General features: G+C 38.3%; 1 protein-coding gene across 1 annotated transcript; it reads right to left on the bottom strand.

Moving 5' to 3' along the window:
• Window positions 1–3077: 3077 nt before the first annotated feature.
• Window positions 3078–4097, bottom strand: LOC147916606 (olfactory receptor 51I2-like). Its single transcript, XM_087434070.1, has one exon. It carries the CDS (start codon window positions 4095–4097, stop codon window positions 3078–3080), a length of 1020 nt encoding a protein of 339 aa, XP_087290196.1.
• Between the last annotated feature and the right edge of the window lie 13022 nt (window positions 4098–17119).

Raw genomic sequence — 17119 nt, 5'->3', positions numbered from 1 at the left:
TTAACCAGAAAGTATGTGATCTAACACATTAATAAAATACATAGAAAAAATTTTACTTTATTTCTATGTAGGACGGGATTTAGGTTTCATTAAATATCTTTTCTGGAGTCTACTATTGCTTGCATATTTTTTCATCATTTCGCTCATTAATATGAAAAATTATATTGAAAAATTTGTGACAAATGAGTCATTCTTTTAATCTGAGGATATATGCTTATTGTTCTTTGTCCATATTGATTAATAGTATTAACAGCTTTTAGTATTTACACATATGGTACCATCAGTGTGTTTAGTCTGTAGGATTTTGTGCTGATATAATATATTTCTATATCACTTATCTGGATTATATTTGCCCTTTAGCATAGATTTCCAATTTTATCTATGTTTTAAGATACACAAGAATAATAATCTGTTCCTTGAAATTTGGGGGGAACAGTTAGGTAAAAGATATTGTACCATAACATGTTGGAGATGGTGAGAGTATAATTGTTAATTTTCCATTTATTTCTCAATTATTGGTTAATTCTTCATTTATTTACGTTTTATAATTTTCCCCAAATTATCATTTACTTAAGATCTCAAATTACTCACAGAACATTCCAATGTAATTTTAAAATTACCTCTAATCTAATATTATATATGATTCCTAAGTTTTATTTTTCCTTTGATTAGGTTTTCCAGATGTTGGTCTATTTGGCAAACTTGTTAAAGGATTAATTTATGGGATTATTTTCATTATTTTCCATTCACATTCATTCAGTTCTTTTCTGTTAACTATTATCTATTATTTTGTACAGTATTTCATTCTTTTATAATATTGAAATTGAGTGTGTAATTTCTTAACTGTCACCTTTTTTGTTTTTCTTAAAAAACTACTACTAAAATTTACCAAATGTTATTATTACTGAAGGTTAGATCATTTAATACAATTTATATGCAATTAGATTTATCGCATCTTAAAAGCTAGGTAGATAGCGTGTGTGATTTGAAATAAATATTGACACACAGCTATAGCTCTTGTGTCATGGATAAACTTTTAATTTATTTTATTTCAAAGTATTGTATTTTATTTTATTGTGATAAGAAAACAACGTGATATCTACCCTCTTAACAAATTTTTAAGTGCATAGTACGTTATTGTTGACTATGGGTACAATGTTGCACTGCAGACCTGTACAGCAGATCTCCACAGCTTGTCCATCTTGAATAACTGAAATTTTATTCCCATTGATTAGTGACTCCTCATTTTCCCCTCCCCTAGGCCCTGGCAACCATCATTCCACGTTTGATTCTATGAATTTGACTATTGTCTGTTCGTTATATAACTGGAATTACGAAGTATTTGCCTTTCTGTGACTGGTTTATTTCATTAGCATAATGTACTCAAGGTCACCAATGTTGTTGCATATTGTAGAATTTATTCTTTTTTAAGGCTGAATAGTATTCTGTTTTATGCATATACCACTATTTCTTTATCAATTTATCAGTTGATGGACATTTAAGTTGTTTCCACGTCTTGGCTATTGTGAGTAGTGCTGCCATGAACATGGATGTGCTAAATTCTCTTTGAGATCTTGATTTCAATTCTTTTGGATAAAGACTAAAAACTGAGATTGCTAGATCATGTAGTTATGACATCAAAAGCACAGGCGACAAAAACAAAAATAAACAAGTGAGACTACATCAAACTAAACAGCATCTGCACGGCAAAGAAAACCACCAACAGAGTGTAAAGGCAATCTATGGAATGGGAGAAAATATTTGCACACTATGTATTTGATAAAGGGTTTATCTCCAAAATACATAAGGACTCCTACAATTTAGTGGCGAAAAACTGATAACCTGAGCCAGCCCTGATGGCCTACTGGTTAAAGTTCAGTGCTCACCACTTCAGCAGCCTGGGTTTGCTTCCAGGTTGCAGAACCACACTACTTGTCTATCAGTTGCCACGCTGTGGTGGCAGCTCCCCTAGAAGGACTAGAACAACTTACAACTAGCATATACAACCATATACTGGGGCTATGGGGAGCAAAATAAATAAATAAATAAACAAAGAGGAAGATTGGCAACAGATGTTAGCTCAGGGTGGATCTTTCCTTCCAAAAAAAAAAAAAAAAAAAAAAAAGGATGTAAAAAAGCAAAGAAAAAAAAAAGCTGTTAAGCTGATTTTAAAATGGGCTAAAGAGTTGAACAAACATTTCTCCAAAGAAGACTCACAAATGACGAACAGATATATGCAAAAATGTGCAACATCTCTAATTATCAAGGAAATATATATTGAAACAACGAGATATCAGAGATATCACCTCACACCTGTCAAGATGGCTATTATCAAAAAAACAAAAGAAAAGTGTTGGCAAGGATGTGGAGAAAACTGGACCCTTTCACACTGTTGGTGGGAATGTAAAACAGTACATCTGTAGTGGAAAATAGTATGGACGTTCCTCAAAGATTAAAAATAGAGCCACCTTTGCTGTAATCTTGGAGAAAAGAATGCTTTATCCATTATGGCAGTATTTCCATGGTAATAAGTAATTTCCTTTGTGATGATTCACTTAAAACAAGAATAATAAAAACATATTGGGACAAAATGAGGGACTAATTATGAGGATGCACATTTTGGGGTTAAAAAAGGGGAAAACTGAACAAATATTTATTGCTCAATTATGACCCAGTTTACCTTGCCAAAACCTGTTGGCATGAGACTTAACTAGTGCCAATCTGTTTTAAAACATCTGGTGGTAGAAATCTTAATAGTAGGTTAGTGTCTAAAGGAAATTTAAGAGGTCTTGTCAAAGCAGGTCTTGAAGAGGCCGCCCCTATGGCCCAGGGGTTAAAGTTCCGTGCGATCCGCTTTGGTGGCCAAGGTTTGCTGGCCCAGATCCCAGGTGTGGACCTACAGCACTCACCAGCCATGCTGTGGAGACATCCCACATAGAAAATGGAGGAAGACTAGCACAGAAGTTAGCTCAGGGCTGATTATCCTCAAGCAAAAAAAGAGGAGGATGGGTGACAGATGTTAGCTCAGGGCGAATCTTCCTCACCAAGAAAATTAAAAAAAAGCTGGTCTTGAAAACTCAAATTTGTGGAGTAACAAATCCTCTGAATTTGTAAATATTCATTGAATCTTGGCCTTTCCACATGATTCCTGCTGAAAACTTGGTTCTCAGTAGTGTTTTGCAAAGCCTCCAACGAATCTCTTTGGTTTTGATGGAATGGATGACAGGGTTGAGCACTGGAAGAAAAAAGAGATAAATAAGGGACATGAGTGTGTGCACATACTGTGGAGCATGGCTCCCATAGCGAGCAGCTATGGACACACCAACCATGGGCACGTAGAAGGCCAGCACAGCACACATGTGTGACACACATGTGTTGAGTATCTTTAATTGTTCCCCCTGGAATGCAATGGCAAGTACAGAGTGCAGTATGAGCACATAGGAGAGGAGAATGAGTGCAGAGTCCAGACCAAAGCTAGAGATGACAGTGAATAGACCAAAAATATTATTGACTGTGATGTCGCCACAGGGCAGGCGGATCAGATCTGGATGCAGGCAACAGGCATGGGAGAGTACATTGGCCTTGCAGAAGGGCAACCTCTTCAGAAGCAAAGGCAGTGGGAAAACCATGCAGAAACTGCGGATGATAACACATATGCCCATGCGTGCCACACGGGCATCAGTGAGAACTGTGGCATAGCGCAGCGGCTTACAGATGGCCACATAGCGGTCAAAGCTCATAACCAGCAGGATCCCAGACTCCACAAAGGAGAAAAGGTGGATAAAGAATATTTGAACCATGCATGAATCAAAGCTGATCATCCTTAAGTGGAAGCAAAATGTGGCTAGAACTGTGGGCAGTTTGGAAAAAGACACACCTAGGTCATTAACTGATAGCAGGGACAGGAAGTAGTACATAGGCTGATACAAGCTCTGTTCCTCCTTGATAATGAAAAGGATAAGGACATTGCCCGTAATGGAGACCATGTAGAGGGTACCAAGGAGCAGAAACATCCAGTGTTGGGAGGTCTCCGGCCCTGGGAGCCATGTCAGGGTGAAAGGAGGCAACTCTGAGCAGTTGTGAGGGTTACGTCCCATGCTGGGCCTATTACTTAGATCCTAGGACCACTATCCTGTAAAGAAGACAAACACACAGTTTTATCCATGGCCTAGGCCTAATATTTTAGCACTTTTGTATAGCTTCCAGTCCCTCACTTTATAGCATTAATCATTTTTTTTTCACCAAATCACTCATCCTTGTTTCTCCTTGTCACCAAGATTTCTGGAACTGTCTGAGATGTGTGTTTGTCCAGCTGGCTAAACTGGTCACATTGCCTTCCTTTACACCTCTGTCTATTGCCACCATTCATTTTCTCACATTCAACTCTACGAACTCTTTTCTTTTTCAATCTATGGACATCATTTTGTTCAAGACAAACCTTTCCTGATCACTGCTTTCTTGACTATTCCGAACTCTTCCTGAGCATTCCACTTATTTGTCAAACCATTAACTTTTCCTCTTTCTACTCTCTCATGCTCCTGAACACTTATTACCTTATCATTACTCCCCAGCTTCCTTACTCCTATATAGTCTGTCAGTTCTTCCATATAATCCTCCACACAGAAGAGAAATGGAGACAAAGATATCCATCCATAGAGATAGTCTTCCAGCCATTCATCAAGTTGCACTAAACTCCTACGTTTTCACTCATCTTTTCATTCTTTCTCCATTTAACTTATGGTACCACTTTTCTTCCTGAATAATTTAATTTATTGAAAGTCATTTCTTAATCATTTCTTCCTAGCTGATTAGCACCTCACTCGTGAAAGCCACTGGATTAATAATCATTTCTCTATCCCATGGAATGGCATCTCATCTGTGGTCTCCATCTCTTTGAATAATATCATTATTATTCCTACTGAGAATCAAAATACAAACATCACTTTAACTCTTTCTTTTTTACTAAATACATATACCAGGTAACAACCAATGAAAATACCTACTTCAAAGTGTATTCACTTTGTAACCTTCTGTATTTAGCCTTCGGTAACCTTTTCCATTTCCTTCCACCTGCACTCACACATATCAGGCTCAAGAAACTGAATTCTATACCGTAATAACAGTCTCCTAATAAATCACATGCTTTTCTACTTGATTTTCTAATCTGAACTAGGACTAATTTTATTTATTTATTTATTTATTTATTTATTTATTATTATTTTTTTTATGAAGATTGGCTCTGAGCTGGCATCTGTGCCGTTCTTCCTCTTTGTTGCATGTGGGATGCTGCCACAGCATGCCTTGATGAGTGGTGTGTAGATTTGCACATGGGATCTGAATTGGTGAACCCAGGGCCACTGAAGTGGAGCATGCAAACTTAACCCCTATGCCACCGGGCGAGCCCTAAGACTAACAATTTTTAAAGGCAAATCTAAAAATGGCACTGTTCTGACTGGAAACCTTGTATGCTTCTTTACCATAGGGTCAAATCCAAACGCATTAGCCTAGAATTAAAGGCTCCCCACGGTCAATACTATATCAATATTTCTGGGCTCAATTCTCAAAATTTCCTTCCTTGTACCTTAGGATACCCAGATTGGTCTATTCGCTGTTATCCAGACATGAACCCCAGCTCCGCAGCTACCACAGGTTGCCCAGAACGTGTGAACATACCCATTTGACCATCCTCCAGGGCCCAAGATCAATGATGCCATCTTCCATGAACACTTGACTGGTCATTGCCAGTGGAATTAACTTCTCTCCCACTACTCTCATAGCTGTAAGTTAGCATCACCTTCTGTCCCCGTTTCTCTGCCTGCCCTGCAGTATAGCATTGTGTATCCTACCTTCCCTCCTGACTCACCAGCTCCAGGGACTCAGCCCTGACTCGTCCATTGTTTCAGTCGCTGCTATGCTTAATGTAAGGTCTTGAACAGGAGATACACTCACTAAGTCACTATCCCTTTGGGATTTTACTTTCTTGGTTGTAAATTGAGAGGCTAAGAAAGTTAGCAAATGAGATTATGAAGATCCAAAAGTGGACAGTTGTGAAAACTCTTAGGACCAAAACTCTTTGCAACTCTGAGTTCTGAAGCCTGCTCTACACCCTCACCTCCATCCTTACATCTGCCTTTGCTCCTCCACCTGAATGAAGACTCATCTATCCTTTCTTCTCAGGATGTGATTTTTTTCTCCATTATGTATTCTTCAGACCTCTTTGTTTTCCCTACGTGAAAACTCTTCATAAACATTTTTGTTGGCATCTGTATGCAATATGCAAACACCCTTGATTCTGGAGTGTTCTAGCGCTTAAGTAGGGTCTTTCAAAGTGGCTTCCAGAGCATCCCATATCTTTTTATATACCCCCTATACAAGATTATTTTGTGCAAAGGGGGATCCTTATTCATACCAAGACGTCCACATTCGAAATATAGCCTGGTGTGGTATTCCTGCTGAGAAAGTAGGGTCTGAAGCAGGGAGCAAGGCAGATTTTAGGAGAACAAGAGCAACAGATAGAAAATATAGAACTAGGAAGATGATAAAGGTGAAAGCATGCAGGAAAAAAAAAAAGACTCAGATTAGAGGTAGCCTTCCTTCCTTCAGATTGTCATATTATAGCACTCAGATTTCTATGTTAGGGGCAGAGTGCCTTAGGGTCTCAGTCTGGAGTGTCTGACACTCCAACTTACCTATGTGAGAGAGCACTATGCATGGAAGGTACAGAGAAAGGAAGAGGAGTAGTGGATGTCCTGCATGTTCTGCCCACAGCCCCAGTTACCTCTGCCAGCTCCCTGGCCTCAGCAATGTAAGGCTGCAACCGGGAAGTCCCTTGAGCTTATATCAGCTCAGGTACTCATGGGCTGCTGGGAACAGGGGGCATCTACAGTGTTCCATACCCTGCTGACTTAGTATTTCATCCCCCACAAGGGCATGCAGGATGAGAAATGATCAGAACTGGAAGGGACCTGCAAGAATACTGTATCTAGACCCTCATTTTATAGAAGAGTTCATTAGATCCTGGAAAGGAAAAGGACAATTCAAATGTATACAGTTTGTCAGTGATAGAATATTTAACCTAAGTCTTCTAACTAAGCTTACGTGGATAAGATAAGTATTCACAAGAAACACTGAATGCTATGAAGAGTGTTTAAGCCCCATATAGATTAATTTAATCATTTGTATTTATTATACCATGTGAAATTCTCACCTGTTTCATCCATGAAATTGACCCCAAGAATCATTAGAAGCACTGCTACACTGTGTCTGACCACATACATAGTATAATTATAGTTGAAATCATAGAAGGTGTTTGCCCTGGTCCAGAAGATGATGAGGACACTGCACCATTCTGAATTCTTCACAAAAGTTTGTTGAAAACCTAATAGGGAACCAACCTAGGTAAGGAGGATTAGCTGATAAAGTTTTGAGCTAGATGGACCTCACTTGAGCCTAGGTTCCACCGCTTGCCCTGAGAAAGATTCTAACCCACAGACAGCTTTATTTCTTCACCTGTATAATAGGTTATAATCATACGTACATCATAGAATGATTGAGATGATTAAACAACACACGGTATGCAAGGCATTTTGTATATTGGCTGCCATACAGCACTTAATAGACAGTAGTGGTTATGTTTATATCTCAAACACCGGGTCTCGAAAGTAAAACAATTGGGAATGGATATTGACTTAAGGGTATAACTCATTAAGAATAAATTCTTGAATAGCTTGCTTAACTAATTTCTAGGAAAATGCTAGCAGATATAGCTGGGAAAAATAGCAATTAGTAAGAAGAGATGCATCCCGAACCACATCAGGGAGGACAATAAAAGAAGTTGGGTTTAGAAAGAACCTCTCAGACATCTAAAGTTTGACTGAGACTAACCAGGCTGAAAATGCGGTAGCTGTTAAAGAATCCCACTCATACATAAGTCAGACCAAAGGATTAAGTGCATCACTTCATGTACTTCTAGATCTTCTCACAGTCACACTGATTGTCATGGGGAAAGGTCAGGAAATCACCCAAGACCTGATCAATATGCATGGATATATCTGAATCCTGTGTCTATTGTTCCTTTCTCATAAGTCTATCTCTTTAAATTTTCCTATCTGAAAAGAAAATATTGTCTTTTCGTGTATGATAAGGTCAGAATCTCTACTCTAAAACTCTGGGGCATAAGGTCTATGTCAACAAAGTAACTACAAATCCAGTCATTCATTCAACTTTAGACATGATTTTAGTCATGGGAATTTGCAGATATTTGTTATTTTAAGCTGCTAATTTGTGATAATTTCTTTCAGTAGCAAAAGAAAACTAATGCACTGAGCTTCAGGCAGAAGGGAGAGGACGGGAAAATAAAAGAGAAGGGTCATTTCTGGCAAATGTGAAAACATGAACACAGGTATGAGGGCTTGAAAGGGAGCGCTGGAGGAGGAGGATGGATGGAAGAACAAGAGAGGTTAATAAGACTTAAAGAGTGAGTGGGAAATCAGTCAGAAATTAATCTATAAAGGCAGGACTATGAATCGTCTCAACTATGGGGCCAAGAAATTTAGAGAAGAGAGATGCTTCCACCATTGCTTATATGCAGGAGAAAAAAGTGTTAAAAACAAGACCACAGGGGGCTGGTCCAGTGGCATAGTGGTTAAGTTCGTCCGCTCCACTTCGGTGGCCCGGGGTTCGCAGGTTCAGATCTGGGGGTGGACCCACACACCGCTTATCACGCCATATTGTGGCAGGCATCCCACATATATAGTAGAGGAAGATGGGCACGGATGTTAGCCCAGGGTCAATCTTTCTCAGCAAAAAGAGGAGGATTGGCAACGGATTTTAGCTCTGACCTAATCTTCCTCACCAAAATAAATAAATAATTAAAACATAATAAGACAACTGGCCCAAATTGAGTCACTTATGCTAAGCCCCACATCACCAAACCAAGACTCAATTACAGTTTCGGCTCTCCCAGAAATAGGTTGAGTAGCTGCTTTTGGAGGTACTCTCTGCCATTTTCTCTGACATTACCTCATTACTTGGTAGACATAGGAATTAAGAAATTATGACCAAGGCATTATGATAGATATAAAAACCAGCAAATCAATTTGAGAAAAGGGAGCAAGTATGGCATAGGTGGGAAAATAGTAGATTTTGAAATGAGACCCAGTGTTTATACCAAGGCGGTCAGTTACCAGTTGTATGACAATAAATTGTAATCTAAACCTCAGCCTCCTCTTCTTTAAAGTAGAGATGATAATATCTTATGACCTTCTTCACTGAGTAGTTCTAAGAATCAAATGAAATCTTTACTTACTTGGCACATGGCAGTAATGCAGTAAATGTTACTGCCCTTCCTTCACCATCATCTACTCTCCTTTTAGAGAGAACAGACAGCGTGGATGTCTGAGACACGGCCTCCAGTCAGTAGTGGGGCTTTGGAGAGTGCTTACGTGGTCACTAAGGATCAAAAGAGATCTTCTGATTTCACTGAGGAAGGACAGGCAAAGGCCCACTATTATTTCTTTATTCTTTCTTATTAAGCGCACTGTCATTATCAGCCCTACCCTGAAAACTCCTGCTTATCTGTAACTTTTTTCTCTCAACTGTGTTGTTCGATTAGTTGTCACATCTTACAATGTTTTTTCAAATTGTTTTATTACTTCATTGATATCATATCTGACTAAGATTAGACCTTCACCATCTGAATTACCAAAACAGATTCCCAATTGGTTCCTGAACCAAATCTGCCAGCACCCAGCCACTCGTTCGCTCTATTGACAGAGTGATTTTTTTTTCTGAGTAAAATTAGCCCTGAGATAACATCTGTTGCCAATCTTCCTCTGTTTTTTTCTTGAGGAAGATTATCCCTGAGCTAACATCTGTGCCAATCTTCCTCTACTTTATATGTGGGTTGCCACCACAGTGTGGCTGACGAGTGGTATAGGTCCGTGTCTGGGATCCAAACCTGCAAACCTGGGCCACCAAAGCAGAATGTGCCAAAGTTAACCACTATGCCATGGCGCCTGCCCCAACAAAGTGATTTTTAAAAATCTGAAACTTTCTGCTTAAGCTCTTCAAAGTATACAGATTTCCCTTCCTTGAAAACTTAAACAATGAAAGAGACATATTTTATCCTCATCTCTCTACTTCTCCTGACCTATTAACATTGTAGTGGAAACATCTAATCCCTTCTATTCCTCAAGTCTTGTAAGGAGAAGTGCATTTACTACAGCTTGAGCTGAGTCATCACAATGTGACCCACTCCCACAGACATCTTCATGGACCATCCACATCCTCTCACTGTCTCTTCTTTCTTGTTCCTTATCAACTCCATAATTAACTGTATTTTAGTAATAGCACACCACACAACTGTGCTCCCATTGTCACCTGTGACCTCAATATTACTAAATACAATGGACTTTTGGTCCAGAGATTGATACAGTTGTCTTCCACTCTTTTTTGATTTTTTCTCCTTTCTTAGACTAATAATGTCACTCTTTCCTCATCCTTCACCTATAGCCATGTCTCTCTCTCTTCAATTTCCTTTACAAATGACTCTCCCTCATTTGTTTCTTAAATATTAACATTATACATGGTTCTCTTCTAAGCCAGCTTCAATTTTGACTCTATATACCATCTCTGAATTCTTTTGGGGAAAAAAAACAGATTTTCACTGTTTCAAACACATTAATCAGTTATCCATAACTTCAGCTCTAATTTATTTCTTGTTTTCCAACTGACTACTCGGCACCTCTAATTAGTTGTTTTATGGGAACTTTAAAGTCAACATGTTCCTTTTCACAATGAATGACATGAATTTTGTAGTTGACTAAGCCAGAAACCTAATTTTCATTCTACACATCCTTTCGCTCATTCGTTCCCCATATCTAGTTAAGTAGTCGCCAAATTCTAAACATACTACCTGCTGAGTATAAGTGGTGCAGCAGGCTCTAAGACAGCAATGGATGTTTCAAATGGAAATTAAGGGGAATGATAGAGAAAATTAACTGGATCAAGTGGAATGATTGCTGAAGTGTGGGGCCATGAATTACATTGTGTTAATTTGTGGATATATGTGATTTTTTTCTAGAGCATTAAGCAGTCCTAGGGATAACATGAGAGAAACCAAATGATAAGATTGATCCCGGATAGGTAACAAGCAGCTAGTTTGATGGAAGAACAAAGCCTAAACTGCCAGATAAACCATCTCTTGTATTAAGAGATCAGTGTCAGTGATATTTACTTTGTTAGATTTATGGTTACAAACTTAGCTAAACTTAGCTTCCAAAAAAAGCTGTCATCTGAAAAGACATTTAAATTACAATTTCATCCTTCCTCATGTTCTTCTCTGGTGCATTGACCCTTGTAGGTAACAAGAAAAGGGATTATTTCAATTTCTGATTCAGAGAAAGCCACTTTATTTATTAAATCACCATATATCCCCCTAGGGCTTGCTGTCCTATGTTATACATATTTACTTTTAGAATAATATATGGCTTTAGATCAGAGTATTTTGGAAGTATTTGGAAGTTTTTAAATTAAATATTTTGTTATGCTGTAGCAGTAAAAGACATTAGATGCAGACTGAAAAGCTGAAAGAAGGATAAGGGATTTGCTTTTCCTGTTAGTTTTCTGTTCCTGTCACTCTCAACCAAACAACTGTTTCTTCCTTGGCAACAGCAGTGGATTCTAATAGAAGCAATTGGTTCCAATTTTCTTTTCACCCTTATCTCAAAACAGCCTTATCACATTGCTCAGTTGCACCAGCAGCAGCTCTCTGTGGCCCATCCTTGCAAGTCTGGGTCCCAGCTTGGGTTATTCTCATTTGAGCTTCTGGTAACCTGAATCTCCTTTCTTAGAGTAGAAGTTGATTCCAGCAGTTACTAATTCTCTATTTTGGCCACGTTCCCTACAATACAAACTCCCTCCACCATCAGCTCAGTTATTTATATGAAAACAATGGTTCTCAGAGCTTAGCTTAATAAAAATTAAATTAAGAATAACTGAGGGTGAATCTTGTCTCATTCCATCAATATTGATTTTTGAATGTATACTCTAAGGAAACATAAGAAAACTCTATGAGTCTTATTAAAAAGTGTATTTTCAAAAAAATAGGTTTACATTTAATGATTTATGAAATTAAAGTTTTTATATTGCTTCTATTAATGTATACTTAAAATAATTGTAATTATAGAACATTTTAACACTTGGAGCCTATTGATTAAAGGAAAAATAAATAATTCTAATTTACATACATACTGTTACTGCAAAAAATGATGAAAAGTGATCATCACAAGATTTTTAAGCATAAAAATTAAGGAAAAATTAGGAAAATGGACTGACATCAAAGAGACAAAGCAGTAATGCTAAATTTATGACTGTTAAGGAAACCTTGTTCATGTATTTTTACATGGACAATAGGTGGAAGAAAATTTCTAGGATACTTAGATCCTCTAAGATACACCTAAGACTGATGTGGCAGTTTTATTTCAAAATGTCAACATTCACAGTATATTGAACATGCTGTTCTTTTCTACTATTTAATTTTTTTGTTGTTGTTATTTATTTTTTTTTATTGCAGTAACATTGGCTTGTAACATTGTATAAATTTCAGGTGTACAACATGGTACTTCTATTTCTGCATAGATAACATCATGTTCTCATGTTTTATTTAAATATTAAATGAGAACATTTAGACGTCAACTTAACATTTTTGATGGGGTATATACTATTTCCAAATTCTTTTAGAAAGCACCCAGGCAAAAATTTTTGAAGACCACTGGTTTGTATTAATATGACAGTAGATGTGTATGGACAAGGGAGAATAATGCAGGACTCTGAAGGCTTCAATGGAAGGAATCCTTGGTGCAAAGGCTAAAAAGCATGACTAATGTCAAAACGTATGAGTGTATCTGGCTAGAGGACTGATATTCACTCCCAGGGCTAGCTTTCTGGGCATGAAATCTGGACAGTAGCATAAGGTCCATGTTCAGATGGGTCCTGTGCTTGATTCAATGTTCTGCTACCTTGTTCTTGAAATTCTCAATAATTTATTTTTGAACTTTTGTTTGTAAAATTAAAGCTATGGGATGATGTAGTGCAAGAATGTCCTCAGCCATTTCTTGATGCTCTGTTTGCATATAGCATTAGTGATGACCTATGCACACAGAATACTATGGACCTGGGATGTCTAGAAATTCAGTGGGATACACAGAATTCAGGAGGAAAGCAGAGAAAAAGAAGAAAAGGAAATAAGAGAAAAAGTAAGAGAAAGAAAGACAAGATAAATAAAAATTACTGGATTTTATTTTCACTTTCCTTGAAAATTCCCTATGGAAAATTTCCCTTCTTCATTTCTTTCTCCCTTTTCCAACCTCTCCCTATTCTTTCCCTAAGAATAAGCACTATGGATTAAACCTCTAGAGCAATTCTCCTGGATTTTCACATCTGAGTGTCACAGAGAGTCAATTAGTAACCTCCCTTACCAAGTCCCTTGACCGGAGGAGACTGGAATCCAGAATTAAGCTGAAGACACTCACAAAGCTCACACAACTGAGGACGGATCAGACATTTCAACCCAGATTACACACTCAAACCCCACTATCCTCCAAACCACATCCATACAACCTGCACAAAAACACAGCTTTCACATCCCTAAACAAACCATTGCATTCAGATACACATCACCTGCACAAGCTGTTGCTCCATCACTCTCCCACACAGTCTCATATTCACATATGACACCTGTCACACAGGTCCAACCTCAGCGTGCTCAACTTGTGAATGCATGTCACCGACACATATATGATCTTGAAGTCGGATTCCTCAAAAAACTATGTTCAAAGAAAGAAATCCAAGTTCAATTATTGAAGTCTAGATCTCAGAGGGAGATGTCAAATACTTAGCCACCATAGTGACCCAGAGACAAGGCGAGTGAGACAAATTTGGGAGGATGCCCTCATTCCACCCAGAGTAGTGCTCCAGCTCAATGTCTTTTTCCCATTGTTTTCTCTGGAAAATAACCTTGCTTGTACCTAATCTTTCTGGTACTCACATCCACAGATGCTCAGAGTAGTAACATTCTTACAATAACCATTTGAAAATTTCTTTTGCGGGCAAGAATAGGCTGGGAAAAGAGGGGAAGATAAGATGATAGTGACTCCAATTCCCCACTCTCTACCACCCAATGTTCTTTCCTTTAGTGACTGGGCCATCAGTGAATCTCCAGACAAATAAGAGGGGCTCACCACTTTTATCAGTGTCTTTGATATCCAAATGAGTAAAGTGATTAAAGCATTAGGTACTGATATTAGAGTGCTTTGCAAGGAAAATGTAAGTGTTCATGTATTGGCCATAGAAATGAACAGTTAAGTGAGGTGAAAACATCAAACTTTGAATTATGACAATTGATTGCTTCTGAAATCAATTTTGCTAATTTTTCTTCTGAAAGTAACATGCTTTGTGATCTAGATTACATCAATTCATTTCTCTGAACCTGCATTTCCCCTTGGTAAGACAGAAGTGAGAATCATTATTATATTCTGTTCCACTCCAATATGCAGCTATGGGACAATGAGCTTGTAAAAATGGGGTGAGCCTTATTTTGGTGTCCAAACTTTACTATTCTATATGCTTTACTCTTTCTCAACTACAAAAACTAAGATGAGTAAGCCAGGTGTTGTCATTTCCAATATATAAATGAGGAAATTGAGTCTCCAAAAGACTGTGGGACTTATCTACCGCTAAATAGTGAATAGGTAGAAAAGTTGAAACTAGGATTCCAGAATCATCATCTTTGTAAACCAAGACTGCCCAGAAAAGGGAGAAGATCTTCTGAAGGGCAGACAACATGCTTGTGACAGAATCAGGACTAAAGTTCTGGATTTCAGGCATCCTCCAAAGATCCTTTTAGGTACACAGTGTTAATGAGGGAGGATGTATATCATACTAGCTTTTTACAACTAAAAAGAAGTTACTCTTCCAGAATGTCTACTGTTGGTGCACTCCAAGACACTCCACTCATTCCTTCAATCTGCCTCTGTCAGAATTTAGCATTCTGATCTGGTCATCCCATCCAGCCATTACACTGGTGAGAATGCAGGGCTTCGAGCTGGCTTTGCCATAGTCGGAGTGCTCTCTCCCCAGCTAGCATGTCTGATAAATCTCTTGTTTTCTTCTATTGTACCCACATATGTGCTAAAATCACTACATTATCAATCAGAGACATTTGAGACTATTCAGGTTGCCTAGCCTCTTTAAAGGCACTTCTGGTGAGATGTAAAAATAAGCCATTTGGTGTATATCTCAGCAGATACGTTACAAACTCAGATTAAGTAAATAAACATTAAGGCATTAAGTCAAGAAGTCAATGGTATGTTACTAAGAGTTACCAGAAATGAATCTTTAGTGAATATTGATCAAAATTTTTAGGTACAAACACAGTCATGTTGTGCGGAGGTGCCAGTGGTGGACATGCCTGATTAGTCCTGAGTGTGTCTTATTCCCAGTGGAGTTCTTATGCAGTTATCATTTCTAAGCCTCAAGGGAAGAGTAGCTCTTAAAGATAGGCATTGGGGTAAGAACACACACAGTTTTATCCTACTAAGCTGAGAAATACTCAAATCACTGAAGGTAAAAAACACAGGGAGGATGAAAAAAGGGCAGAAAGGTAACATAGGCAGATGTGAGAGAAAGAAATCTGAACATAGAGAACAGCATTAAGTGGAGGAGAGGATGTAACATCGAGACCTACGTGTGTCTTGGTGACCCCACCCTGTACATTCACTCCCAACCTCAGTCTCTCTTCTTCTTCCTGCCTCTTCCACCAAATATTCCTATTGTAGGAAAAATATGCTTTTTTTAATTTATTTTTTATTTTTTTTGTGAGGAAGATCAGCCCTGAGCTAACATCCACGCCAACCCTCCTAATTTGCTGAGGAAGACTGGCGCTGGGCTGATATCCATGCCTATCTTCCTCCACTTTATATGGGATGCTGCCACATCATGGCCTGACAAGCGGTGCATCAGCGTGCGCCAAGGATTGGAACCCTGGCCGCCAGCAGCGGAGCACAGGCACTTAACCTCTATGCCACGGGGCCTGCCCTGGAAAAATATTCTTGTTAGCCCTGGGCTATCAAGAAAGTCTATTTAGGAACCAGAATCTCTTGATTATTCATAGCAGCGCTCTTGACAAAAAAAACCACTGCTTATCTCTAAGATCTTGGTATTTTCTGGGAGTTGAACTTTTATGTTGCAATCTGTTACACTGGACAGAATCCAAGGAGACAGATAGTTTTCCTCAGTTATCTGTTTATCTTCTTGCAACATCTGTATGAAAGAAGAGTAGTCCAAGAAGAGCGGTCATCTTTATTTTCCTCTCTACTATCTCTATTCCATTCTCCCATGGTCACCAGAGCCTTGCCTTGGGGAACCAGGATTTAAGGAGAGAGGTAATCGCTGGATCTTGATATAGAACCTCATGCAAGTGTTATCTTTGAAGACTGCTAATAGTATTAATTGGTGAAGTTATTTTTACATGAAGATGGCTCTCCAGGATGCATCTGGCTGCAGATAATTAAGCTTCTGGGATACTTTTTCCTGGCTTCATCTGGAAAGGAGGTGGGTCCCCAGAGCTCTGTCCTACAACCCCACGTTTTTAGTGCCGACAGAAAACAGAACTGTAGCTTCATCTAATAGATGGAAGTCATGCTGTCAAAGCAACTTTGTTCTTTCTGACACCCCTCAAAAGAGAAGATACCATCAAAACTATGTTTAGGTTGTCATTTCTAAATCCTGGAGCCAGTAAGCTCACTAAATTTAGATGAAGTTTGATAACATACTGACACTTACATTTCCTTGGTTTCAAATGAAATCACTCGTTACAGTACTTGACACTTGCATTCTTGAATTGATATTTTCTCACAAATGATGTAATTGCTGCTAAATTCTTTTAAACAGTAAGCTTTTTATCTGTGTCTTGGTAAGTCTTACCCAGAGGTTATACTTCTTGCCTCTGTAACAATACCAGTCAAGTTAAAATCATGTTTTACTTCAGGTATCTAGTAGAAAAGTGAAATAGTGGGCATAGTGACTGTTCTTACCATCTTTGACTTTCTCTGATAATTTC

The sequence above is a fragment of the Ceratotherium simum genome, chromosome 7 (assembly GCF_057802395.1).
Source record: "Ceratotherium simum simum isolate JZ-2026a chromosome 7, ASM5780239v1, whole genome shotgun sequence".
NCBI classification, from domain to species: domain Eukaryota; kingdom Metazoa; phylum Chordata; class Mammalia; order Perissodactyla; family Rhinocerotidae; genus Ceratotherium; species Ceratotherium simum.
The sequence above is the reverse complement of the archived record's forward strand: the minus strand, read 5'-3'. Positions and strand labels throughout refer to the sequence as shown.